Here is a 22058-nt window from a genome sequence, read left to right on the forward strand (position 1 = left end):
TTTGATATAAAAGAGATTACTTAAAAGTATGCCGGGGCTTCCCTGGTGGCGCAGTGGTTGAGAGTCCACCTGCCGATGCAGGGGACACGGGTTCATGCCCCGGTCCGGAAAGATCCCACATGCCGCGGAGCCCGTGAGCTATGGCCGCTGAGCCTGTGTGTCCGGAGCCTGTGCTCCGCAACGGGAGAGGCCACAACGGTGAGAGGCCCGCGTACCGCAAAAAAAAAAAAAAAAGTATGCCATTATTCCTGTCTTAATTTACTTCTCCCTTATTTACAAATATTGGCGTTTAGGAAATTATCCCCAAATAAAAGAGTGGACAGTAAATTTTAGGGCTATATGATATTACACTTAAATTAACTTTAAATGATTGACAACTGCTAAGAAAAAGACATATGGATTTCTAAAAACTGGTGGTTAAATTTTACTTGAAAGAATTTTGAGAAAAAACTGTTTTATGAAAATAAATCTAAAAAGCCACCAAATTCATCTAAAATAGAGCTATGAGCAAAAGTATTCTATATCATGGTGAAAAGTGATTAGGGCTAGAGGTTCTAGGTTCTACTCTTCAAATCTGCAAATGACTAATTCCATCACCTCAAGAGGGTAACTTACCCTCTTGAGGTGTCAGCTTCCTTGTCTCTGGCAGGCTCAGCCTGGATTAGTTCTGGGCTCTTTTCAGCTATAACCACGAGGTTACATAGTTCACACTGATGTCTTTCAGATTTCTTCGCACATCATGGAACCGATTGCTGGACTTACCATTATTCTAAAAGACCCATGACCTGGGAAAAGGCTAGAATGTTCTGCAGAAAAAATTACACGGATTTAGTTGCCATACAAAACAAAGGGGAGATTGAGTACCTGAACAAGACACTTCCCTTCAGTCCTAAATACTACTGGATAGGAATCCGGAAGGTAGGAGGGGCATGGACCTGGGTAGGGACCAACAAATCTCTCACCGAAGAAGCGGAGAACTGGGGCCACGGGGAGCCCAACAACAAGAAGAGTAAAGAAGACTGTGTGGAGATCTACATCAAGAGGGCAAAAGATGCAGGGAAATGGAATGACGACGCCTGCCACAAAGCAAAGACAGCCCTCTGCTACACAGGTAGGAGTGAGCAGACTGCTTCTCTGAGAATGACAGCACTAACCCCATGGAAACCTGGGGGAGCAGAGAAGTTGCCAGGGCATTCTGAAATAAGTCCAGTCCTCTAAATAAGCTTGAGTCACGTCACTTCTGAGCATTTTTGGTGTGGGAGGCTCGTCCCTATACCCAAAATCTATACCCCTGAACCACTTTTACAACAAGATGATAAATATATGTGGAAAGTAAGGAGGAAGAGCTAGACAATCAGTGTCGCTGATAATAAGGCAAGGAAGTGGAAGCAGAGAGATGGAACCAGCCAAGAGCTGAGGCTCATGTCACCTATTTCCTCCTCGTAAAGTAGGCGGCTTAGTGCCATGTTTCCTTCTTGGTCTAATCTTATATAATTCTATATAATGAAACTTTGCAGTGTTTCATTATCTGTGGTGTATGAAAACTTCTGTAGAGACCATGATGACAGTTCCAAAGCAATCAGCATTTTTTCCAAGTCATTCTTAACAGTGAAACATAGTTCATTTGGTCTCTTGTAAACTGGACTCTCTAGTAATGTAGCAAGTTCAGATTTTCTAATCTCTATTCAGTACTTTCTATAAAGAAAGGGATTGCCAAACATACTGCGGAAACGATTGGGGTCAGGTGATAGTTTAATACACTTACTACCTTAAAATCAAAGAAATTTCAAGAGTTTCAATGTATGTCAGTAAGTTCCCTCAAATGCTATAGAGTATTAGCATTAGTAAATTCATTCTTAAAAAAATGTCTATGGCTGTATCACAAGTATATTACATAAATAAAAATTTTAGCGTATGATTTTTATGCAAAAAATGCTATTAATATACAAATAAAGTTTTCCTGTTTATTAAAGTAGTCACAGCCCCAAAGTTATCTATGTTTAAAGAAATGACTAGGAGTACTAAAAAAGTATTCATCTTAATATAATTTCTCACCCCCTTAAAGCTTCTTGTCAACCCTTGTCATGCAGCGGCCATGGACAATGTATGGAAATCATCAATAATTACACCTGCAACTGTGATTTGGGGCACTACGGGCCCCAGTGTCAGTTCGGTAAGCCACTTTTGTTCCTTTCTTTCTTCCTATGTAAAGTATTGTAGTTTATGAAAGTTGGTTGAAGGAAAATGATATTAGCCATTCTGAGAAATGAGAAGTTTTGATCAGTAGGCTATGCTTGCACAATACTGTTACCTTTCCGTAAAGATTTCATAAGTCAGCATGAAGTTTCAATTCACTTCTCAAAAAGTCTTTTTGAGCATTACAAAGAATATTGCTTTGGGATTAAAGCTGTAAGGATTACAATAATGAATCAGGCTTGGTAGGAATTCATAATCAAGTAAGCTTGCTGGATTCATTAGAACTCTGAAACTGAAAGAAACAATAGCATTTATCATCAGGAGGGTGAGTTACGCAGAAGGTAGTCTTGCTTTTTCACGTCATCCTCAAGATCATGACAGGGCAAGGCCAACAAGAAAAGTTCACATCATGATATACAGTATCTGTTGGAAAATATAATAATAAATCCAACGCATTTACTTGGGCTGGCATTTCAGGGGGTACAAGGACAAATCTATTACAGATCCTGACCTTAAAAGATTTACAGTTAACTAGTGGAAATTATACATGCTTATAATTTAATGTGATGGAAAGCCAGATACGCTGGAGTAAGCCTGTGGAGACTGAAAGCTGCCTAATGAAGGAATCTGCCCTTTATTTGACAATGAGAGGCCACTTAGCATCTAAACACCTTCATTTAGGGCCATTACCCTAGAAGCGGTACACAAGATGGATTGAACAAAAAGAGAGAAGCTGGAGAGCATCATCAGGGGTCTATTGAAGTCATTCAGAGTCTCAGTGGTAGGAACAGAAAGGAAAGAATACGTAGATTCAAAGACATGGAGTCTTTGACCTAGTCAACTCACTACTGAAAGAAACTTCACGTCCTTCGATTGATATTGGTTGAGTTTCAAAACTATGTTTGAAGTATCTGGTGCATAAAATAGAAAATTACAAGAAAAAAAGGCAGGGTTTGCAATGAATAGATAAAGAATTAAAGCCAAAATACATGTAAATGATCAACCAACCGGAACAGATCTGACGCATTTCAGTCAATCCCTGAGCCATGACTTCTACCAATACTTTACTTTCACTCGATTTCTAAATTTTAAAAAATTCTTATGTCATTGGCATGCCCATTTCACTCCTTTTTGAACATTTTACTCTGTTTTTGTCTTGGTCTCCATCATATCAGTCTTTCCTGGTTTTCTTTCTACCTATGATCACTTCTCCTTGGGTTTCTTCATGGGCACTTATCCAAGCTCATACACTTATTGTTATATCTCATCTTCCATCTTTTGTCCATTGCTCTTCTGACTTTATGTGCCCCCTTTGGTCAAACCTAGCAACTTATGTGGACTCACAAATCTATGTGAACTTTGGACTGACAAATATGTATCTAGCCTGAACTCCAAATATGCTAAGCATAACCTTTGGGATGCCCAAAAGACTGAAAAATCAATTGTCCCCAGCTAGGTTTCCTTTTTGTATTCCTTATCTCAGTGTATGGTTCCACGATTTATATGGGTACTCTGGTATAAAACTCTCTCACCTCCCCCTACATTTATGCAAAGTAACACACTACTCTTTTTTTTTTTTTTTTAAACACCTTTATTGGAGTATAATCTTAACAATGGTGTGTTAGTTTCTGCTTTATAACAAAGTGAATCAGCTATACATACACATATATCTCTATATCGCCTCCCTCTTGAGCCTCCTTCCCACCCTCCCTATCCCACCTCTCTAGGTGGTCACAAAGCACCGAACTGATCTCCCTGTGCTGTGTGGCTGCTTCCCACTAGCTATCGGTTTTACATTTGGTAGTGTATATATGTACATGCCACTCTCTCACTTTGTCCCAGCTTACCCTTCCCCTTCCCCGTGTCCTCAAGTCCATTCTCTAGTAGGTCTGCATCTTTATTCCCACCCTGCCCCTAGGTTCTTCATGACCATTTTTTTTTTTTTAGATTCCATATATATGTGTTAGCATACAGTATTTGTTTTTCTCTTTCTGACTTGCTTCATTCTGTATGACAGACTCTAGGTCCATCCACCCCACTACAAATAACTCAATTTCGTTTTTTCTTATGGCTGAGTAATATTCCATTGTATAGATGTGCCACATCTTCTTTATCCAATCATCTGTCGATGGACACTTAGGTTGCTTCCATGTCCTGGCTATTGTAAATACAGCTGCAGTGAAAATTGTGGTACATGACCCTTTTTGAATTATGGTTTTCTCAGGGTATATGCCCAGTAGTGAGATTGCTGGATCGTATGGTAGTTCTATTTTTAGTTTTTTAAGAAACCTCCATACTGTTCTCCATAGTGGCTGTATCAATTTACATTCCCACCAACAGTGCAAGAGGGTTCCCTTTTCCCCACACCCTCTCCAGAATTTATTGTTTGTAGATTTTTTGATGATGGCCATTCTGACTGGTGTGAGGTGATACCTCATTGTAGTTTTGATTTGTATTTCTCTAATGATTAGTGATGTTGAGCATTCCTTCATGTGCTTGTTGGCAATCTGTGTATCTTCTTTGGAGAAATGTCTGTTTAGGTCTTGTGCCCATTTTTGGATTGGGTTGTTTGTTTTTTTGATATTGAGCTGCATGAGCTGCTTGTAAATTTTGGAGATTAATCCTTTGTCATTTGCTTCATTTGCAAATATATTCTCCCATTCTGAGGGCTGTCTTTTCATCTCGTTTATGGTTTCTTTTGCTCTGCAAAGGCTTTGAAGTTTCATTAGGTCTCATTTGTTTATTTTTGTTTTTATTTCCATTTCTCTAGGAGGTGGGTCAAAAAGGATCTTGCTGTGATTTATGTCATAGAGTGTTCTGCCTATGTTTTCCTCTAAGAGTTTGATAGTGTCTGGCCTTACATTTAGGTCTTTAATCCATTTTGAGTTTACTTTTGTGTATGGTGTTAGGGAGTGTTCTAATTTCATTCTTTTACATGTAGCTGTCCAGTTTTCCCAGTACCACTTATTGAAGAGGCTATCTTTTCTCCATTGTATATTCTTGCCTCCTTTATCAAAAATAAGGTGACTTGGGCTTCCCTGGTGGCGCAGTGGTTGAGAGTCCGCCTGCCAACACAGGGGACATGGGTTTGTGCCCCAGTCTGGGAGGATCCCACATGCCGTGGAGCGGCTGGGCCCGTGAGCCATGGCCACTGAGCCTGCGCGTCCGGAGCCTGTGCTCCGCAATGGGAGAGGCCACAACAGTGAGAGGCCCACGTACTGCAAAAAATAAAATAAAATAAAATAAGGTGACCATATGTGCATCGGTTTATCTCTGGGCTTTCTATCCTGTTTCATCGATCAATATTTCTGTTTTTGTGCCAGTACCATACCTTCTTGATTACTGTAGCTTTGTAGTATAGTCTGAAGCCTGGGAGCCTGATTCCTCCAGCTCCGTTTTTCTTTCTTAAGATTGCTTTGGCTATTTGTGGTCTTTTGTGTTTCCATACAAATTGTGAAATTTTTTGTTCTAGTTCTGTGAAAAATGTCATTGGTAGTTTGATAGGGATTGCAATCAATGTGTAGATTGCTTTGGGTAGTAGAGTCATTTTCACAATGTTGATTCTTCCAATCCAAGAACATGGTATATCTCTCCATCTGTTTGTATCATCTTTAATTTCTTTCATCAGTGTCTTATGGTTTTCTGCATACAGGTCTTTTGTCTCCTTAGGTAGGTTTATTCCTAGGTATTTTATTCTTTTTGTTGCAATGGTAAATGGGAGTGTTTCCTTAATTTCACTTTCAGAAATTTCATCATTAGTGTATAGAAATGCAAGAGATTTCTGTGCATTAATTTTGTATCCTGCTACTTTACCAAATTCATTGATTAGCTCTAGTAGTTTTCTGGTAGCATCTTTAGGATTCTCTATGTATAGTATCATGTCATCTGCAAACAGTGACAGTTTTACTTCTTCTGTTCTGATTTGGATTCCTTTTATTTCTTTTTCTTCTCTGATTGCTGTGGCTAAAACTTCCAAAACAATGTTGAATAATAATGGTGAGAGTGGGCAACATTGTCTTGTTCCTGATCTTAGTGGAAATGGCTTCAGTTTATCACCATTGAGGATGATGTTGGCTGTGGGTTTGTCATATATGGCCTTTATTATGTTGAGGTAAGTTTCCTCTATGCCTACTTTCTGGAGGGATTTTATCATAAATGGGTGTTGAATTTTTTCAAAAGCTTTTTCTGCATCTGAGATGATCATATGTTTTTTATTCTTCAATTTGTTAATATGGTGTATCACATTGATTGATTTGCATATATTGAAGAATCCTTGCATTCCTGGGATAAGCCCCACTTGATCATGGTGTATGATCCTTTTAATGTGCTGTTGGATTCTGTTTGCTAGTATTTTGTTTAGGATTTTTGCATCTATGTTCATCAGTGATATTGGCCTGTAGTTTTCTTTCTTTGTGACATCTTTGTCTGATTTTGGTATCAGGGTGATGGTGGCCTCATAGAATGAGTTTGGAGTGTTCCTCCCTCTGCTATATTTTGGAAGAGTTTGAGAAGGATAGGTGTTAGCTGTTCTCTAAATGTTTGATAGAATTCGCCTGTGACGCCATCTGGTCCTGGGCTTTTGTTTGTTGGAAGGTTTTTAATCACAGTTTCAATTTCAGTGCTTGTGACTGGTCTGTTCATATTTTCTATTTCTTCCTGGTTCAGTCTTGGAAGGTTACTACTCATTTTTCTAACTTACTATTTCTCCAATTTGTCTTCTACTTATTAACTCTACCTTATTGCCTCTATTATCTTCCTCCTAGATTATTGCAGTTATTTCTGAGCTGAGTTCCACATCTTTAAATTAGCTCCTCTCAAATATATTATTCATACCATAGGCAATCTGATCAATTTTAAATATCAAGTAAACATCACACACACGTGACCATCCACCCTTTAATTTCTACCCACCATTCATCCTACAGAATAAAATCTAAACTCCTCAAGGCATAGAGTTATGCTTGATATATAGTAGATACTCATTAAACCAATGAAAAAAGATAAAGGCATTTTGTCTTAGCTCCTATCTTTCTCCCTAATCTCATCTCACATCATCCCTTGCCTCCTCTTTCCTTTTAGTAACATCAAAATGCTTGTAGTTCTCCACACTTACCATATTGCTTTGTATATCAATCATTGACTTGCTCAGGGCTTTCTCATTTTGCACATGACTAACACACCTGTTTACCTGGAAGATAATAGTTCAGGGAGCATTTCTTTCAGGAAGCTTTCTTTGGATGCCAAGACAGGCTAAGCATCCCTGTTCTGTGTTCCAGTAGCTCCATATATTTCTTTCTTATTTATCCCACATTTGTTGAAGTCATCAATTTTCTTGTCTGTATTCCCCAGTAGACTGACAGCAACTTGAGATCAGTCAGCATCTTATCACTGCGTCTGTAAGATTGAGACTAGGCACTTGCTTGTGGGCATGAACTGTATGGGACAACATAAGTTACTTTCATTTGGACTTGTACTGTATATGGAAAATATTAAAATTCTTCTAATTTCTTGAATTCATTCTTCATTGAACTCTCAAGAAGAAGTTTAAAATGATGGTTTAAATTTGATAAGGAATCAGACACAAGAAATGCAATATTTGCCTAAATGACATGGCAGGGCCTAAAATGTGAAGATTGAATTCCAAGTCTTAATTTGATCTATTATGCCACCAATCAGGCAAGGAAGTGGACATACTTTCTGGAGAGGACTGGAAAAATCAAAAGAACTAAAGTTCTGGAACTGAGCTAGAGACGGTGAAGGCAGAATCCAGGCTAAGATGCTTCCTAAAGCTTTTATCTTCTCCCCTTTTAAAGAAGACCAGTATGGACACTCAGTCTTTCTCCGAACTTCCTACTTTCAACAGTCTAGTATACTCAGGGGCTTTGATGTGACAGTTATTTCCAAACTGAGCTGGTCATTCCCACTTAAACCTATCTACATTTAAAAGCTCTCTCCCCAGGTAATGCCAAAGAAAATAAGATTAGCTAATGTTTAATTAAAGCTTCCTATGAGCCAGGCTCTAAGTCCTTGACTTGCATTAAATTATTTAATTCCCACACCAACTTTAGGAAGTCAATACAATTATCATTATCCCTCTTTTAGAAGTAAAGAAGCTAAGCTGAAGGGGTTAAGTCACCGTGCTTAAAGGCACTTGGTTATCAAGTATCAGAGCTAAGATTCAAACCCAGTCATCAGGTCCCTGGAACACTGCCCAGTGTTTTTTTTTTTTCTTATTGAAGTGACTCAGTGTGAGCCTTTGGAGGCCCCAGAGCTGGGTACCATGGCCTGTATTCACCCTTTGGGAAACTTCAGCTTCACATCGCAGTGTGCTTTCAACTGCTTTGAGGGAACAGACATAGTTGGGATTGAAGAAACCACTTGTGGACCATTTGGAAACTGGTCATCTCCACAGCCAACATGTCGAGGTGAGTAACTAACTGTTCAGACTAGAGAGTTGTCATGGCAATCCTGTGTTTATAGACTGAGCAAATGTAGTAGAGTCTTGCTAAGAAGTCTGTATCCTCTTTTGAAGCATAATTTAACCTAACTTAGATTATACTGAGATGATTTTCAAAGAGGTTATTGTTACTAATTTAAAACAAAAACCACAAACAAAAAATAACAACCAAATATCTCTGAGACTATGTCACAGAACATATATATAATTTTCAGCAATACAGTGTGGTTATACTGTATATATTTTAAATTAATTAATTTATTTATGGCTGTGTTGGGTCTTCGTTTCTGTGCGAGGGCCTTCTCTAGTTGTGGCAAGCGGGGGTCACTCTTCATCGGGGTGCACGGGCCTCTCACTATCGCAGCCTCTCTTGCTGTGGAGCACAGGCTCCAGACGCTCAGGCTCAGTAATTGTGGCTCACGGGCCCAGTCGCTCCGCGGCACGTGGGATCTTCCCAGACCAGGGCTCGAACCCGTGTCCCCTGCATTAGCAGGCAGACTCTCAACCACTGCGCCACCAGGGAAGCCCTATACTGCATTTTTATTTTATTTTTATTTTCTCATTGCTATGGCATAAATAATCAGTCTTGCTGAACGGCAGTTGAATTTTTGTTGTTCTCTCCTTTCAATAACACCTATTTTATGTGGTGTCCTACTTAACAGCAAGCAATTTCCTTTTTGGGAGTGGGGGGGCGGCTAGAGGTCTTTTTTGATTGTTTTATTTGGTTTATTCTTAAAATCATTTTTTAGATTTCTTCCTCCATGAACTCTCAGGAGAATAGCAAATTCTGTGAAAAACAAAAACACAATCTCTTGATTTTTTTGTTTTTCATTTGAAATATGGTGTTTTTTGGTTTTTTCTTTTTTACTGTCAAGAAGATTCTCTCTTTAGGGGAAAAACTGGTGGTGTCTAAACTTGCGAAGTTTTGGTTACATTTTCTACATTTATGCTTTTGACTCACTAGTTTAAGTGGCTGAATTCTCAAAAGAAATATCCAAGTCATTTTTTGAAATCACAGAACTAATTGACCAACCTGTTGAATTTTATAAAAGTTGAGGGACTTGTTTCACAGAATGGGGATGTTTTTCACAACTGCTTGGGTAGACTTTAGAAGAGGTGAAAGCGTGGAAATTCTCTACATTCATTGATAATGCACCATAAGAGCTCTTGAGGCCAAGGCCACGTAGCATAGCACTTCCAGCAGACGGAGAGTTACCAGGGCTGGGGCAGCAATCTGAAAGAGCCAGCCCTCCCCTCCTTTCCCCAGTGCTCCCCTGCCCACCCAGGGCTTTCTGTGTTCTCCTGGTTTCACCTCTGACTTACCATTCTCCATCATTCTCAAGAAAATAAACTCTGGAAGCATCATCAGAAGTAATTTCTAGAAATTAGAAATGTTAAGATTCACGTCAATGGTTCCACAGTTGAGTTAGGCAGTTTGCCTAAAAACTGTTTGTCATGGGAGGGTCTCTGCTCAGAAATACTGATTTTTTCTTTTTCACTGAAGTGATTCAGTGTGAGCCTCTAACAGCACCCGATTTTGGAGCCATGGACTGTAGTCACCCCCTGGTCGACTTCGGCTTTACCTCCACGTGTACCTTCAGCTGCTCAGAAGGAGCTGAGTTAATTGGGGCAAAGAAAACTATTTGTGGATCATCTGGAAATTGGTCCAGCCCTAGTCCAATATGTCAAAGTAAGTTTGCCCCAAAATATTAAAGACTTAAAGAGGTAGCTTATTGACAAGCAGATGGTGGGGAAAGATAGATTAAACTTTTAAGTTTATTTTGCTAAATGTATGTCACTTAAAAAAATTTGTACACATTAATTTACCATAAATTGGCTGCTCTTGCCTCTTTCTTCAATGACAGTGATTTCCCTTTTTTTTTTCAGCCAATTCTCAACTCCTCCTATCTCAGCCCTTAACATCTAAACTCACTGTCTATACTGACTTATTTCTTATCCATTTTTCTATTCCACTACAATCTCACTTCTCTGTTAGTCTACTAAAATGTCTCTACAAAAGTCGCCAATGTCCACCTAATTCACAAAGTAATGGATACTTCTCAATTATCACTAGTCTGATGCCTCCCAAATCTGTCTGTGCATAAGAGGATGTGTCTTCCTCATCTCTATATACCCCCCACCTGACACAGCACCTGGCAATAGATGCTCAATTAATCCATGTTAAATTAGCATGTGAAAGAATAGCTACCCATGTTTGCTCCGGAGACTATCTATACCAATGACAGAAGTCTTTAAATGGTAGGATTTGTAGAAGCTGATCTCTCTGTGGCCCGGGGCCAGGAAGTGGGGTAGGGAACTGGGGACATGGCATGGAGTCTTTAGGGGAGGATTGTACATCAGGTTTATGGGGCATTTCCTTTTAAGGCTGGACTAGTGTCCGTTTCCGCATCCTCATGCAGTCCATAGGGGTCCTCTGTTTGGATCCTCTGGGAACTTGCACCTCCTTTCCATTATACATTTGGGTGTGGGGATGGAAGCATCTTGAAAGTGTTCATCAAAGTAATATGAAGAATAAGGGACAGTCAGATGCTGTGCCAATATGCAAAAGTAAGTTTCTTCAATTGGTGGTATCAGAAGATAGGTTTTTTTCATATCAGTATTTTTTCAGTAAAGGTCCCCACATGAACTTAGTTCATACTTATAAGAGGATATATAGATGTATCCTTTTACTTATTTGTGAGGGAAATGGTAGGACTACATCTTTTTTTCTTTTTCTTTTTCTTTTTTTTTTTGTGGTATGTGGGCCTCTCATTGCTGTGGCTCTCCCATTGCGGAGCACAGGCTCTGGACACACAGGCTCAGCGGCCATGGCCCACAGGCCCAGCCACTCCACAGCACGTGGGATCCTTCCGGACCGGGGTACGAACCCGCGTCCCGTGCATCGGCAGGCGGACTCTCAACCACTGCGCCACCAGGGAAGCCCAGGACTACATCATTTGAAAGACACATTAGTGCAGGTCCTTGGCATGTAACAGCATGTGCATATGTTTGCACAGCTGCTTCAAAGCATTAATAGATTCCTTTTTTTCTTTAACATCTTTATTGGAGTATAATTGCTTTACAATGGTGTGTTAGTTTCTGCTTTATAAAAAAGTGAATCAGCTATACATATACGTATATCCCCTTTGCAGCTCTATTTACAATAGCCAGGACAGAGAACAGATTCCTTTTATTGATAAGTTGCCTGGTTCAGGTCACTGGCTTTTATTTTTCCTGAAGTTGTACTTAACTTTTTTAGCTCTTCTCTGTGTTTGAGTCCCAACCATTGAACAAGGCCATGGAGCTAAATACAATGATGACCACTTTTTGCCAAAATATTTAGGTACATCTCCCAGGAATTCCATGAATCACAAATCCGTGGGTTGAGATTCTATAGGTGTTGAGCTAGAAAAGCTGGTCTAGTCTTTTCTCTGCTATAGACTCATCATGGGCTTTCCCATGCTGATTCCCTCATCTGTCAAATAGCATCAAATGGACAGTTATTAGAAGATGTAACAAGGAAGAAAGTTTAATGTCATGAGAAGGCACTAAGGAAATAATGCTTGTGGCCTCATGCTACATGCCTTACTAATTTCTCTTGCAGAAGTGGACAGGAATTTCTCAAAAATCAAGGAGGGTGACTATAACCCCCTCTTCATTCCGGTGGCAGTCATGGTTACCACATTCTCTGGGTTGGCATTTATCATTTGGCTGGCAAGGAGATTAAAAAAAGGTATGTGAGTTTACCTTCATACAAAAATAATACAACTTTAAAGTGGAAAAAAACATAGAAACCCACAGGAAATTAAGTATGAGAGCCTCAGCTAAAGCAGGATACCAAGCTCTGGGTTCTACAGACATCAGTCCCTGGAGATGTGTGAAGCAGCCCAGAACACACTTTCATCAAAACAAGTTGGCTGATTTTTGCTTTTCATTCTGACAAATCTTCTAAAAATGCCTACTGTCTTCAAGGTACCTTGCTAACACCCTTGCTAGGGTGTTAACAGACAAATGAGAAATTGTAATGGTTCTTTGCTATTATTTAATTCTAAAAAAAAAAAAAGGGATATGTGATCTTGTCCTATAAGAGCCTACATGGTTTTGATTTCACTGCAATTCCACTAGGAAGTGAATCTAATGTCCCATAAGGTTTTCAAAGCACTTCTCCCAAATACCTAGACTTGTCAAGAGTCAGATGATACCTGTCTGGCTCCTGACATGTGGGAGTTGTATTGTCCCTTAGGGAAATCCCCACATTTTCTCCCCAGTGCCTATTCGCCAAGGTTACAGCTTTAACCAAATGTACCCCATACTCATGCTTTCCATCCACTCTGGACGAGAGAAGAAGGGGAATTAAGGAGGGCTGCCTCAAGAAACTAGTATCTGCTGCTTGGAATAGTAGATGAAACACCACTGGAGAAGAACAACAGCATCACTGCCCTCACCTCCCTCCTGAGTGTGTCCAAACCCTCAAGCGGGACAAACCTGCCAGTTAGAGGCCCACAGTCAGGCAGGCCTTGGGTATGTGCTGCCACATTTGGCCAAAGTCATCAGACAGAAACATTCAAGATTATGACATGTATGGATATTAGGCAGCTTTAAAGATAACCTTGCTTCAAGTTCAGGGGCCATCAGTGACCTCAAAACAACTGCTAAACAACTGCTCTGTGTTGCCTCTGTGGGGCCATTGTAATTTCAGTTCCATCAAATTAATTAGTATGTATTCTATGCCATGAATATAGTATGTAAAGGCTGCCCCACCACCCATTCTTACTGGCAATTGCAGGAAGATTATCTACCAATCCCTAATGGTCTTCTGCTATGACCTGATCTTTCATTCCAAATTTAAGACTAAGGGTACTAGATTAGTTTTATAACCAACCCAGAAACACAATGGACGGGGGTGCTGTTGATGTGCAAGAACTTCAGTAACTGTAAAGTAAGAGCCCTGAGTGGTTAAAATGTCTCTGCTCCTGCTCTTGGAACTTCTGCTAAGGTTAGATCCCATTGTCTTAGAGTACTATGCTGTTTACTTAAATATGGCAGTAAGGCAAAAAAAGAATGAGATTTTTCTCGCACCGTTGATCATCCTTTCCATTGAGACTTAAAGACCGCCCCCAATCATCCTTTCTTTCCTCCTGCCTTGAGTGACCTTGGCAGAAGTGAGGGGGTGGAGAATAGAGTGGGTAATTTACACTCCACCCTCTGGGATAAGAGGGCTATTATCTAAGTAACCATTAAGGACTTTGGGGCTGGGAGTCACCTTAGTAAGGAGATATTTCCAAATTCCAAAATCTTTTAATAAATGTTAGTAGAATAAAAAGAATAGAATTGAAGTCATGTGTATTTAGTGGTGGGATGCAGGAGGTGGGATGCTGCCTAAGGCTGTACTATAAGCAGTGGTGAGAAAAGCAGTGGGGTTGTTTTGCAATTTTTTTTTACCTTGGAGTCATTTCTGTACAAGATCTCAAACTGATAACTTGAAAACTGCATGCCCCTACTGGGGGAATCAGTGTGGGGCAAACAGGAAACAGATAACGGGCAGTTAGGCTAGTTACAATTATGCCAACAAAGAGCACAAGAGAACAGAAGCCCCAAAAGATCACTGACTCTGTAGGAAAGTCAGGGTATCTTTAATCTCACACTAAATATTCTTCATTTGTGAAACATCTTCTGATAGCTCCAACTTTCCAGTGACTTTGCCTTCTAAAACTTTTAGTTGTAAGTTAGTTCTTTGAAACACGAAGAATATTTTTCCTATAGAGACAATTATTAGAAATGATGGATAGGTTCCCAGGCTAAACCCCTAGAGCTTTTCTAATACAATAAATCTGCATGTATACAGTATTCATCAATCTGATAATTTTATAGGCTTTTGGTGTTCCAAAAGCTGGAAAAAGGGGACAAGCAAATATTTAGAGCACAGAAGCCAATGAAATGACCAGACTCTTGACCCTTGTCCTGTCCTCAGATGGATCTTCTGAACCTGTACTTTGGCCCCTGCCCCAGTTGTCTTAATACCCAGACTTCAGCTCCTTTTTTCGGAGAAAAGAATAAGGGTGGGCTCCAGAAACATGCCTCCCTGTGCATGGGCTTGTCTAGAAATTTTTTTTTTCTCCTAGCACCATCATTCTCTGATTAGGCATCATTACTGGCCCTGTTCAGTAAATGAGGAAACTGAAGCAATGATGTTTTAGGCCAAATCTCTAAAATTCCATATCAGCAGCGGCCGGAATCAGAGATCAGACTCCCATCCAGATATGCTCCCTAAAACCACTGGTCTTCAGATTAATAAGGCTCTATTTTTTGACCCACAGAAGAATTGTTTACCTGAACCAACACACAGGGTAAGAACAGGGCACAAAACTGAACACAGGCCCCTTAGTTCCCTTTTTCTTGAAAAAGAAACTTTCTCAATAGGAACAGATTCTTGCTCATGTATGTGTTTCATTTTTCCTAAAAGAAAAATATATTCATATGAAAATGAATGGAATCTGAAATTCATTCAGATTTAATTCTCCCTGCTCAAGTGCTTTTGGCTCATGTCACCAGCTGGCTAAATTTTGGAAGAAATAATTAAAGTAGTAATTTCTAACATTTTAAAGGTTTAAAACAAGAATTGAGCACTTTCTATGCTCTAGGCCCTGGCCTAAATACTTTGAATACATTTTATCAACTCAGTGAGGAAAATATAATTATCATGACCCTTTCACAGATGAAGAAATGGTAGCTGAGAGAGAATAAGTAGCTATTCAAAGACACACTACAGTTGGCAAAAAAGGACCTGGACCCAGACTGGATGATCTAGAGCTCTAGTTTATAGACACAGAAATATATTGCCTCCCAGTGATTTTTTTTCCCCTCAAAAAGCATTTTTTGCTTTTATTTCCTCTGGAGCCTAGCCCTGCAGTTCATTCATCTACTTATTTATAGTCTGCTTTCTTTCAAAAAGAATGTAAGATAGTTTACCAAATGCATTCAACACAGCAAATTAAAATTAGTTTAAAAGTAAGAAAAATAAGGCCAAAATTTAGAATACCAAAAATAAGTCAGAGCCAGGGGTAAAGTTAGGATAGAAGAGGGTTTCAGATCTGGCTGAGTTTCCTTGCAGCCAGTCAAAGAAGGAAACATAACCAGTAATGATACTCACTGTGTTTGTAAGATAAGAATACAGTGGTTACCCAGATGAGGCATGTAGCTCCTACCACTGAGACCTGAGTGTAATTTCTCTTGTGGATTTTCACAGAGAAGATGGCGTGAAGTGTAATGATACATATTCTTATAGTATTAGCAGCTGAATCTCTTAGGGAAGAATCTGCAGGTAGGACGAGATGGCAGATCGGGATGTGTAAACACAAGAATGGGTACATGGGGCCTGATCATCGGATAGTTCAGGCTGGACTTCTGTTTTGTGAGCAGCAGAGCGGATGAAACGGTGCTCTGAGAAGCATCTGCATGAATGAGTCTGTTCTACCACTGTTCGAATTAGAACGTTACGACAGTACCTCAAATCCCCTTAGACACCATGCGGTCCACCTCACAAATACAAAATACACTTCAAGAAACAGTTTTGAGAGAGGGAATCTCCCTTCTAAGTATAAAAAATTGAAATTGTCTCCTTTTTCTGATGCCATTTTTCTCTTCTATTTTTAGGCAAAAAGTCTCGGAGAAGGTAAGTTTTATCAGCAAGAAGTTTCGATATCTGTTGATGTCTTCTCTACCCTCTGCTTACAGAGGGTAAGTATTAAGTGTCTTAATACTTCCTGTTATAGCTAGACACATCAGCTCCTTATTAGTTATTTACATGGGGTCTCATCCAAATGAAATTTCCAGATAAAGTAATAAATCTACTAACCTTCCTTAAAAGCTGTCCGTTTTTTTTAGTGCCAGAGGAGCTGAATGAATGAATGAACAAGTAATGCCCTATTAAGAAGGGGTAGTTTATGTAAAGACAGTTCTTTCTGATTGCTTCTGAATTTTCTTTGAGGATTGGAAGCATTATGGTTTATTTCTTCTTATTCTGGATGAACATGGGGGCAAGGCTAAATACAGTATTCAGGAAACATTCAAGTCAACAAGGATTTATTGAAAAAACTAATGAATCCCAGGCTCTACGAAAAAGGTATAATTCCAGACACCAGGCCCTCAGCACCTAGCACAAGATGGCAAATGACCTCTGATAGGCATTGACCTTCAGAAATGCGGGAAAGGTGGGGAGCCTGAATTCTACTTGCAGCTTCCCCCAAAGAGGGGGAAGTTTTTTGGCTTGGTCTTGAACCTCAGATTTCTTCAACTGCAGAAACACATACATGTGAAAATACAAGGCCTACCAGGCAGAAATGAAGATAGCAAAACACTTCTCAGTTTCAGGGTTTAGTGACTTGCTTTGAAATATTAAGAAGGAAAGTATAAGTCAAACGAACAATGGAGATGAGACTTTGGTGACAGACTACCCAGCTAGACAACTGGGTACCTTTCCAAATGCTGGAGGAAATGAAGCAAGATGGTGCCTGAGGAGGTTGGTTTCTTGTTCAGGCAACCATCCTACCAACCACAGATTGTTATTGACAAGTCCTTAGTAGTTTAGTGAGCTGTAGTTTAAAGTACAAAAGAAAAACTGGAGAGACAGAAGGCAACAGAGGACAATTATAAAGTAATTTATAAGCCATATGAAGGAGTATGGACTTAATCTTGAGGTCTTTGGGGTATTAGTAACAGGGGTTGAAGCAGGTGAATGTCATGCTGAAATTTGCATCTTGGGAGGATCACTCTGCATAAAAGTATGCAAACATGGGAGATGAATGACTCTGGGGGCAAAGAACTGTTTTGGAGGTATTTGAAGTTATTAGGTTAAAGCTGATGATGTCTGTCTAGGGCAATAGCAATGAGGATGAGTTCATGAGATAACTGGTGGTAGAATCAACTGAATATGATTGTTAATTGGCTAAGAGAGAGGGAGAAGAATCAAGTAAGTTGCCATGGTTCTGATGTGGGAACTGGTAGACGGTTACCATCTCTACTGTATTATTTACTGAGAAGGGAACACGAAAGAATGAGAAGTTTTGGAGGTGGCAATCATGGGTTCAGTTTTGTACCTGTTAAAATGTAGGTGTCTGTGGTTCAACCATCATCTGTTGATTCTATCTGTAGCAAAAGGGCTACCTTGGGGCAGAAGAAATGGATTTGGAGGTTCTCACATTACAGGAGGTAATTGTATCTCAGGAGCAGGTACAATCACCCAGGTAGTATGTGCAGGGTGAGAATGGAAGAGGATGTGGGAGAGAGGGTAGGAGCCAGAGGAAGGTCAATATCAAAGAAGTCAGCTAAGGTAAAGGCGAATGGGAAGATGTTCCCAGAGATGTAGAAGGAAAATGAGGAGAGTATGGGGTCATGATCCTAAGGAAAAAGGGAAATGAAAACTATTTCAAATACTGCCACGATCCACTGGATATAATAAGGGTATCAGTAGGGAAATTGTTTTCAATGCTGAGGTCATGACAGAAGTCCTGTAGCCAGGGGTTGAGGAATCAGTGGGGTGGAGAACATAGAGGCAGAACGTATACATTATCTTTTTCATAAAACTTGGCTGGAAGGAGATGAAAGAGTCAGGAGGGGTAACTGGATGAGGACATAGGGTCAGTGAAGTTTCTTTTATTCTATGTTCTTTTATTGCCCTATCTTCCATTAGATAGTGTAGATGGGGTCCCTGACTCTTCTCTAGGCTGAACTCCCTATCTCTGTTGGCAGGAAATCCACAAGACATAAAGATTTCTTTCATGCTCACACCCACTGAGTGAAAGTCTTTTCTGGCACAATCTACCCAGAGCTGTTTTCTGGCCACAGGAACCACCTGTGTTTTAATTGCCACTAGATGGAAGCAGATCAATTTTTCAGATGTCCTTGGGCGACAGGAAGAGATGCTGGCAGGAAGAGCATTAGGATTAAGTACCATATTAAGCTAATTGCCATATTAAGTTTAATGGTTCACTGATTTTTACAATGAACCAATCAATAGCTGTTTATTAACACCTTTTTGTTGGGAAAAGGTTAAGCTTGACTGAGACACCAAGAGAAGTAAATCCTTGTGCCAGACCTCAGGGAGATTATTATCTAGTTGGGAAGTTAAGACAGAAATATAGAAAAAACACTTCAGAAAAATAAAGGCAGAATATGGTAATGGTCAATGAGTTCTGTATTGAAGGCCAGACTGCTTCAGTACAGAAGATGTTTGGTGACCGCAGAAAACCTTACGAAGAAGATGGAACCTGGGTTGGTTTTTTAAGGATGGATAGGATTTAGGTGTATGGACAGAAGCAGGGAAGGCAGTCTGGAAGAGGGAAATGATGTAAATGGTATGGTACTGGGACTCTGAAAACATTCAGGGGCCAGTGAGTAGAACTACCTAGAGCCCATGGTGTATTGAGGAGCTGTGAACAGAAGTTGGAAGGGAAGCCTTGCCCCATCAACACAGGTCTTGCACACTTCACCAGACATTCTAGAAGGATGTGGTAAAGAAGAATTATTTGCCCAGCTGCCTTGGGATACTTCAAATTTATTGGCCAAAGTGACAATAGAATCATAGAATTTTAGTTCTGGAACGGACCTTGGCATTCAAACTCTCTTGATAATTGAGCTAATTAAATAACTTTCCTATAGTGCCTGAGCTAGTGACAGAGTTAGTTACAATAGTAACAAACATTTATCAAACATTCATTCCATGCCATGCACTGTTCTGAGTGTCTTGCATGTCTTAAATCATTAAAGGTTGCCTACAAGCCTGTGGATGTAGGTACTATTAATATTTCCATCGTAAGGTGAAGGAACGATGAACTTAATTAACTACCTGAGGTCACTGAATAAATGGCAAAGCTGAGATTTGCATCCATCTGGATCCAAAGATCATGTTCTTAACGTTTATGCTTCTAGAACCCAGGTTGGAGGTGTAAGTCACAGACACCCTCCTCCTCCAGTATTGTAATTTTTTTGCACTGAAACCATTGTGTGATGGCACTGAGGAAGGGTGGAGTGGAAGAAGTAGGGTGTGTTTCTAAAACAAGCCAAAGGTAAAATGAACACTATCACACTCAACACCATGTATCAGTTTTTTTTAAGCCCTTGAGCTAACACTCATAGTCCTCTGTGCTGATTCCTATTAGCATTTGGTTGGTGAATAACTGACTCCTCGTGCATTTGTGGTTTCAATTCTTGCTGGGTTATTTTGACTCTTCTGCAAACTGGTTCTGTTTATCACCTCATTTGGTTTCTAGAGTCTAAATTCTGCCCGGGTAAAAGCTACACCCAAGATACACAGGAAGATACAATGCCAACCTCAGAGAGGAGGTTTATATGAAATTTTGTTTTCAGAAACATTTTTATCTCTGTAATTGGCAAGCACGCTTGCAGCTGCTGAACTGTGGTTTACCCTGGCAGTTCACCATGACAGCAGAGTCTCAGAATCTGGTTCTCCCTTTGAAAGGTGTTATTCAGACATACCCTACTTGGTTCTCCCTTGTTCCCTCCAAGAATGAATTGTTTGACACACACAAGTGTCATTTTTCTTTTCACAAAACTAAATTTGTCATCATCTCCTTAAATCATATCCCACCAGAATCAGGCGTGCAGAACCTAGTACCGTACCTTTCACAAGTTTTGATGTTCTCTAATTTCTCTTTCCATTTAAATACGTCTTCTTTTACTTTTCTGACTTTCCACTGTTCAAAATCTATCAAAATGCCGTTCATATTCATTAGACATGAAGAAAAGCCTGTACTGCCAAAATTTCTCTGTGTGTTCTGAGGACTAGCCACTTAAGCACTACCAGGGAGCTTGTTAGAAATGCAGAATCTCAGGCCCACCCAGACCTGAATCAGGGTGTTTGTTTCAACACCATGTCTAGGTGGTAAGCACCTGAAAGGGTGAGAAGCATTGCTTTAGGGTTTTCTTCTCACTCCTGTGCCTTAGTGAATGTCCTGCATCTTGTAACTCATCTGAAAGAGTTCCTTTACTCTTCTGACCTTTAGTGACCATTTACCTTTACTACCAACACTTAAATTTTTGCAACTTTTAGGCTCCTGAGTTTAATTTATTTTCTCTTGTTTATCATTCAGCATGGATGAGCCGTATTAAACGACCTGTTGTGAAAGAAAATTCTTGGGAAACTGAAGTGTCACTGGATCCTTCAAATCCCCCTCCATGCAAAGTTTTGCCTGGTGGCATCTTCTACACTGAAGATGAAGTGTGTCTATTTCAGTACATCTGAAAAGTTTTCAATACGACCAGCTGCTCCTTCTGTTTCCATCTTGCCCCATCACCCCTGCCCCCGCAAGTTTCAGTGTGCAGTTGTGGGTTTTATAGCTCAGCATTTTATTCTTTTTTCCATGGACAAACAAGACCATGGGAAAAGGATTACTGTGGAATATAAATATGCCAATTTCACTCTCTTTCTCAACTCTGGCTTCCAGCTTCAATTCTGAGCTGTACCTGATGACATATACTTTGAAATACAGCGAAAATTTGATACATATGCAACTACAGGCTCAGTTTTGTTACAGATCACATTTTACCTCCCCAGCCCTCCAGTGTACTGTGGAGATATATTCCTATAGAAAGTTTATAAAATTGATGTTACCCTTGCTTTCCAGCTCCAGCAGAGTAATGGGGATCTGCTCCAACTAGGAAAAGTCCTGTTTGCACTGCGGCCCCAGCTTCTATAAATGGAGGCCATCTTATTTAACTGCCCCCAGGCTCCCGCCTTCTTCAGCCATCTCCCCTTCTCAGTTGCCTGACTTCCACACGGAGCAGCTCATGACCACCAAGCAAAACGAGAGATGAGAAAGATAGCCTGCACTGTTGGGTTTTCTTTTTGGATTTGGGTTTTAATGTCTCGTTTTTGTTATTGGGGGTCCTTCCTCACCCCCAAATCCTCTTACGTATCCACCTAGATTCTATCTACTCTTTATGATTCATCTCGGGCATCCCCCACCCTTACCACTGTTTTCATAACAAGTCCTTAACTAGTCCAACCTGTGACAAACTCCCCTTCCTGGCCTCCTACTGCGAGCTTAGTCAGTAACATGCAATTTTGTACTTAAATACAGTTTTTTAAAAAAATGTTACCTAGTTTGTTATTATTTATTTATTTATTTTGAGATCCGCGGGCCTCTCACCGTTGCGGCCTCTCCTGTTGCGGAGCACAAGCTCCGGACGCGCAGGCTCAGCGGCCATGGCTCACAGGCCCAGCCGCTCCGCGTCATGTGGGATCTTCGCGGACCGGGGCACGAACCCGCGTCGCCTGCATCGGCAGGCAGACTCTCAACCACTGCGCCACCAAGGAAGTCCCCCTAGTTTGTTATTTTTGAAATTATGGTATGTGTGTTTTCTCCCCAGTGAAATTCTATCCCCTTAA

The 22058-nt window shown here is 40.2% G+C and overlaps 1 protein-coding gene across 4 annotated transcripts in view; it reads left to right on the forward strand.

Moving 5' to 3' along the window:
* The window catches only part of SELL (selectin L), a 23599-nt gene extending 1831 nt beyond the window's left edge, over positions 1-21768 (forward strand). The window contains exons 3-9 of one of the 4 annotated variants that reach the window (XR_003428564.1): positions 725-1111; positions 2066-2173; positions 8436-8621; positions 10158-10343; positions 12258-12386; positions 16307-16390; positions 20761-21768. Coding sequence is in view for 2 of the 4 variants with exons in the window: in XM_027086373.1 (XP_026942174.1) it covers positions 725-1111; positions 2066-2173; positions 8436-8621; positions 10158-10343; positions 12258-12386; positions 16307-16325; positions 20761-20779 (1034 nt within the window). In the remaining 2 variants the exon portion in view is untranslated. The remainder of the gene's footprint in view (positions 1-724; positions 1112-2065; positions 2174-8435; positions 8622-10157; positions 10344-12257; positions 12387-16306; positions 16391-20760) is intronic. The other 3 variants (XM_027086373.1, XR_003428565.1, XM_027086374.1) reach the window with 3 other exon arrangements.
* The last annotated feature ends 290 nt before the right edge of the window (positions 21769-22058 follow it).

The sequence above is a fragment of the Aethalodelphis obliquidens genome, unplaced genomic scaffold, assembly GCF_003676395.1.
Source record: "Aethalodelphis obliquidens isolate GAN/ISIS:26980383/991018 unplaced genomic scaffold, ASM367639v1 scaffold55, whole genome shotgun sequence".
NCBI lineage: Eukaryota > Metazoa > Chordata > Mammalia > Artiodactyla > Delphinidae > Aethalodelphis > Aethalodelphis obliquidens.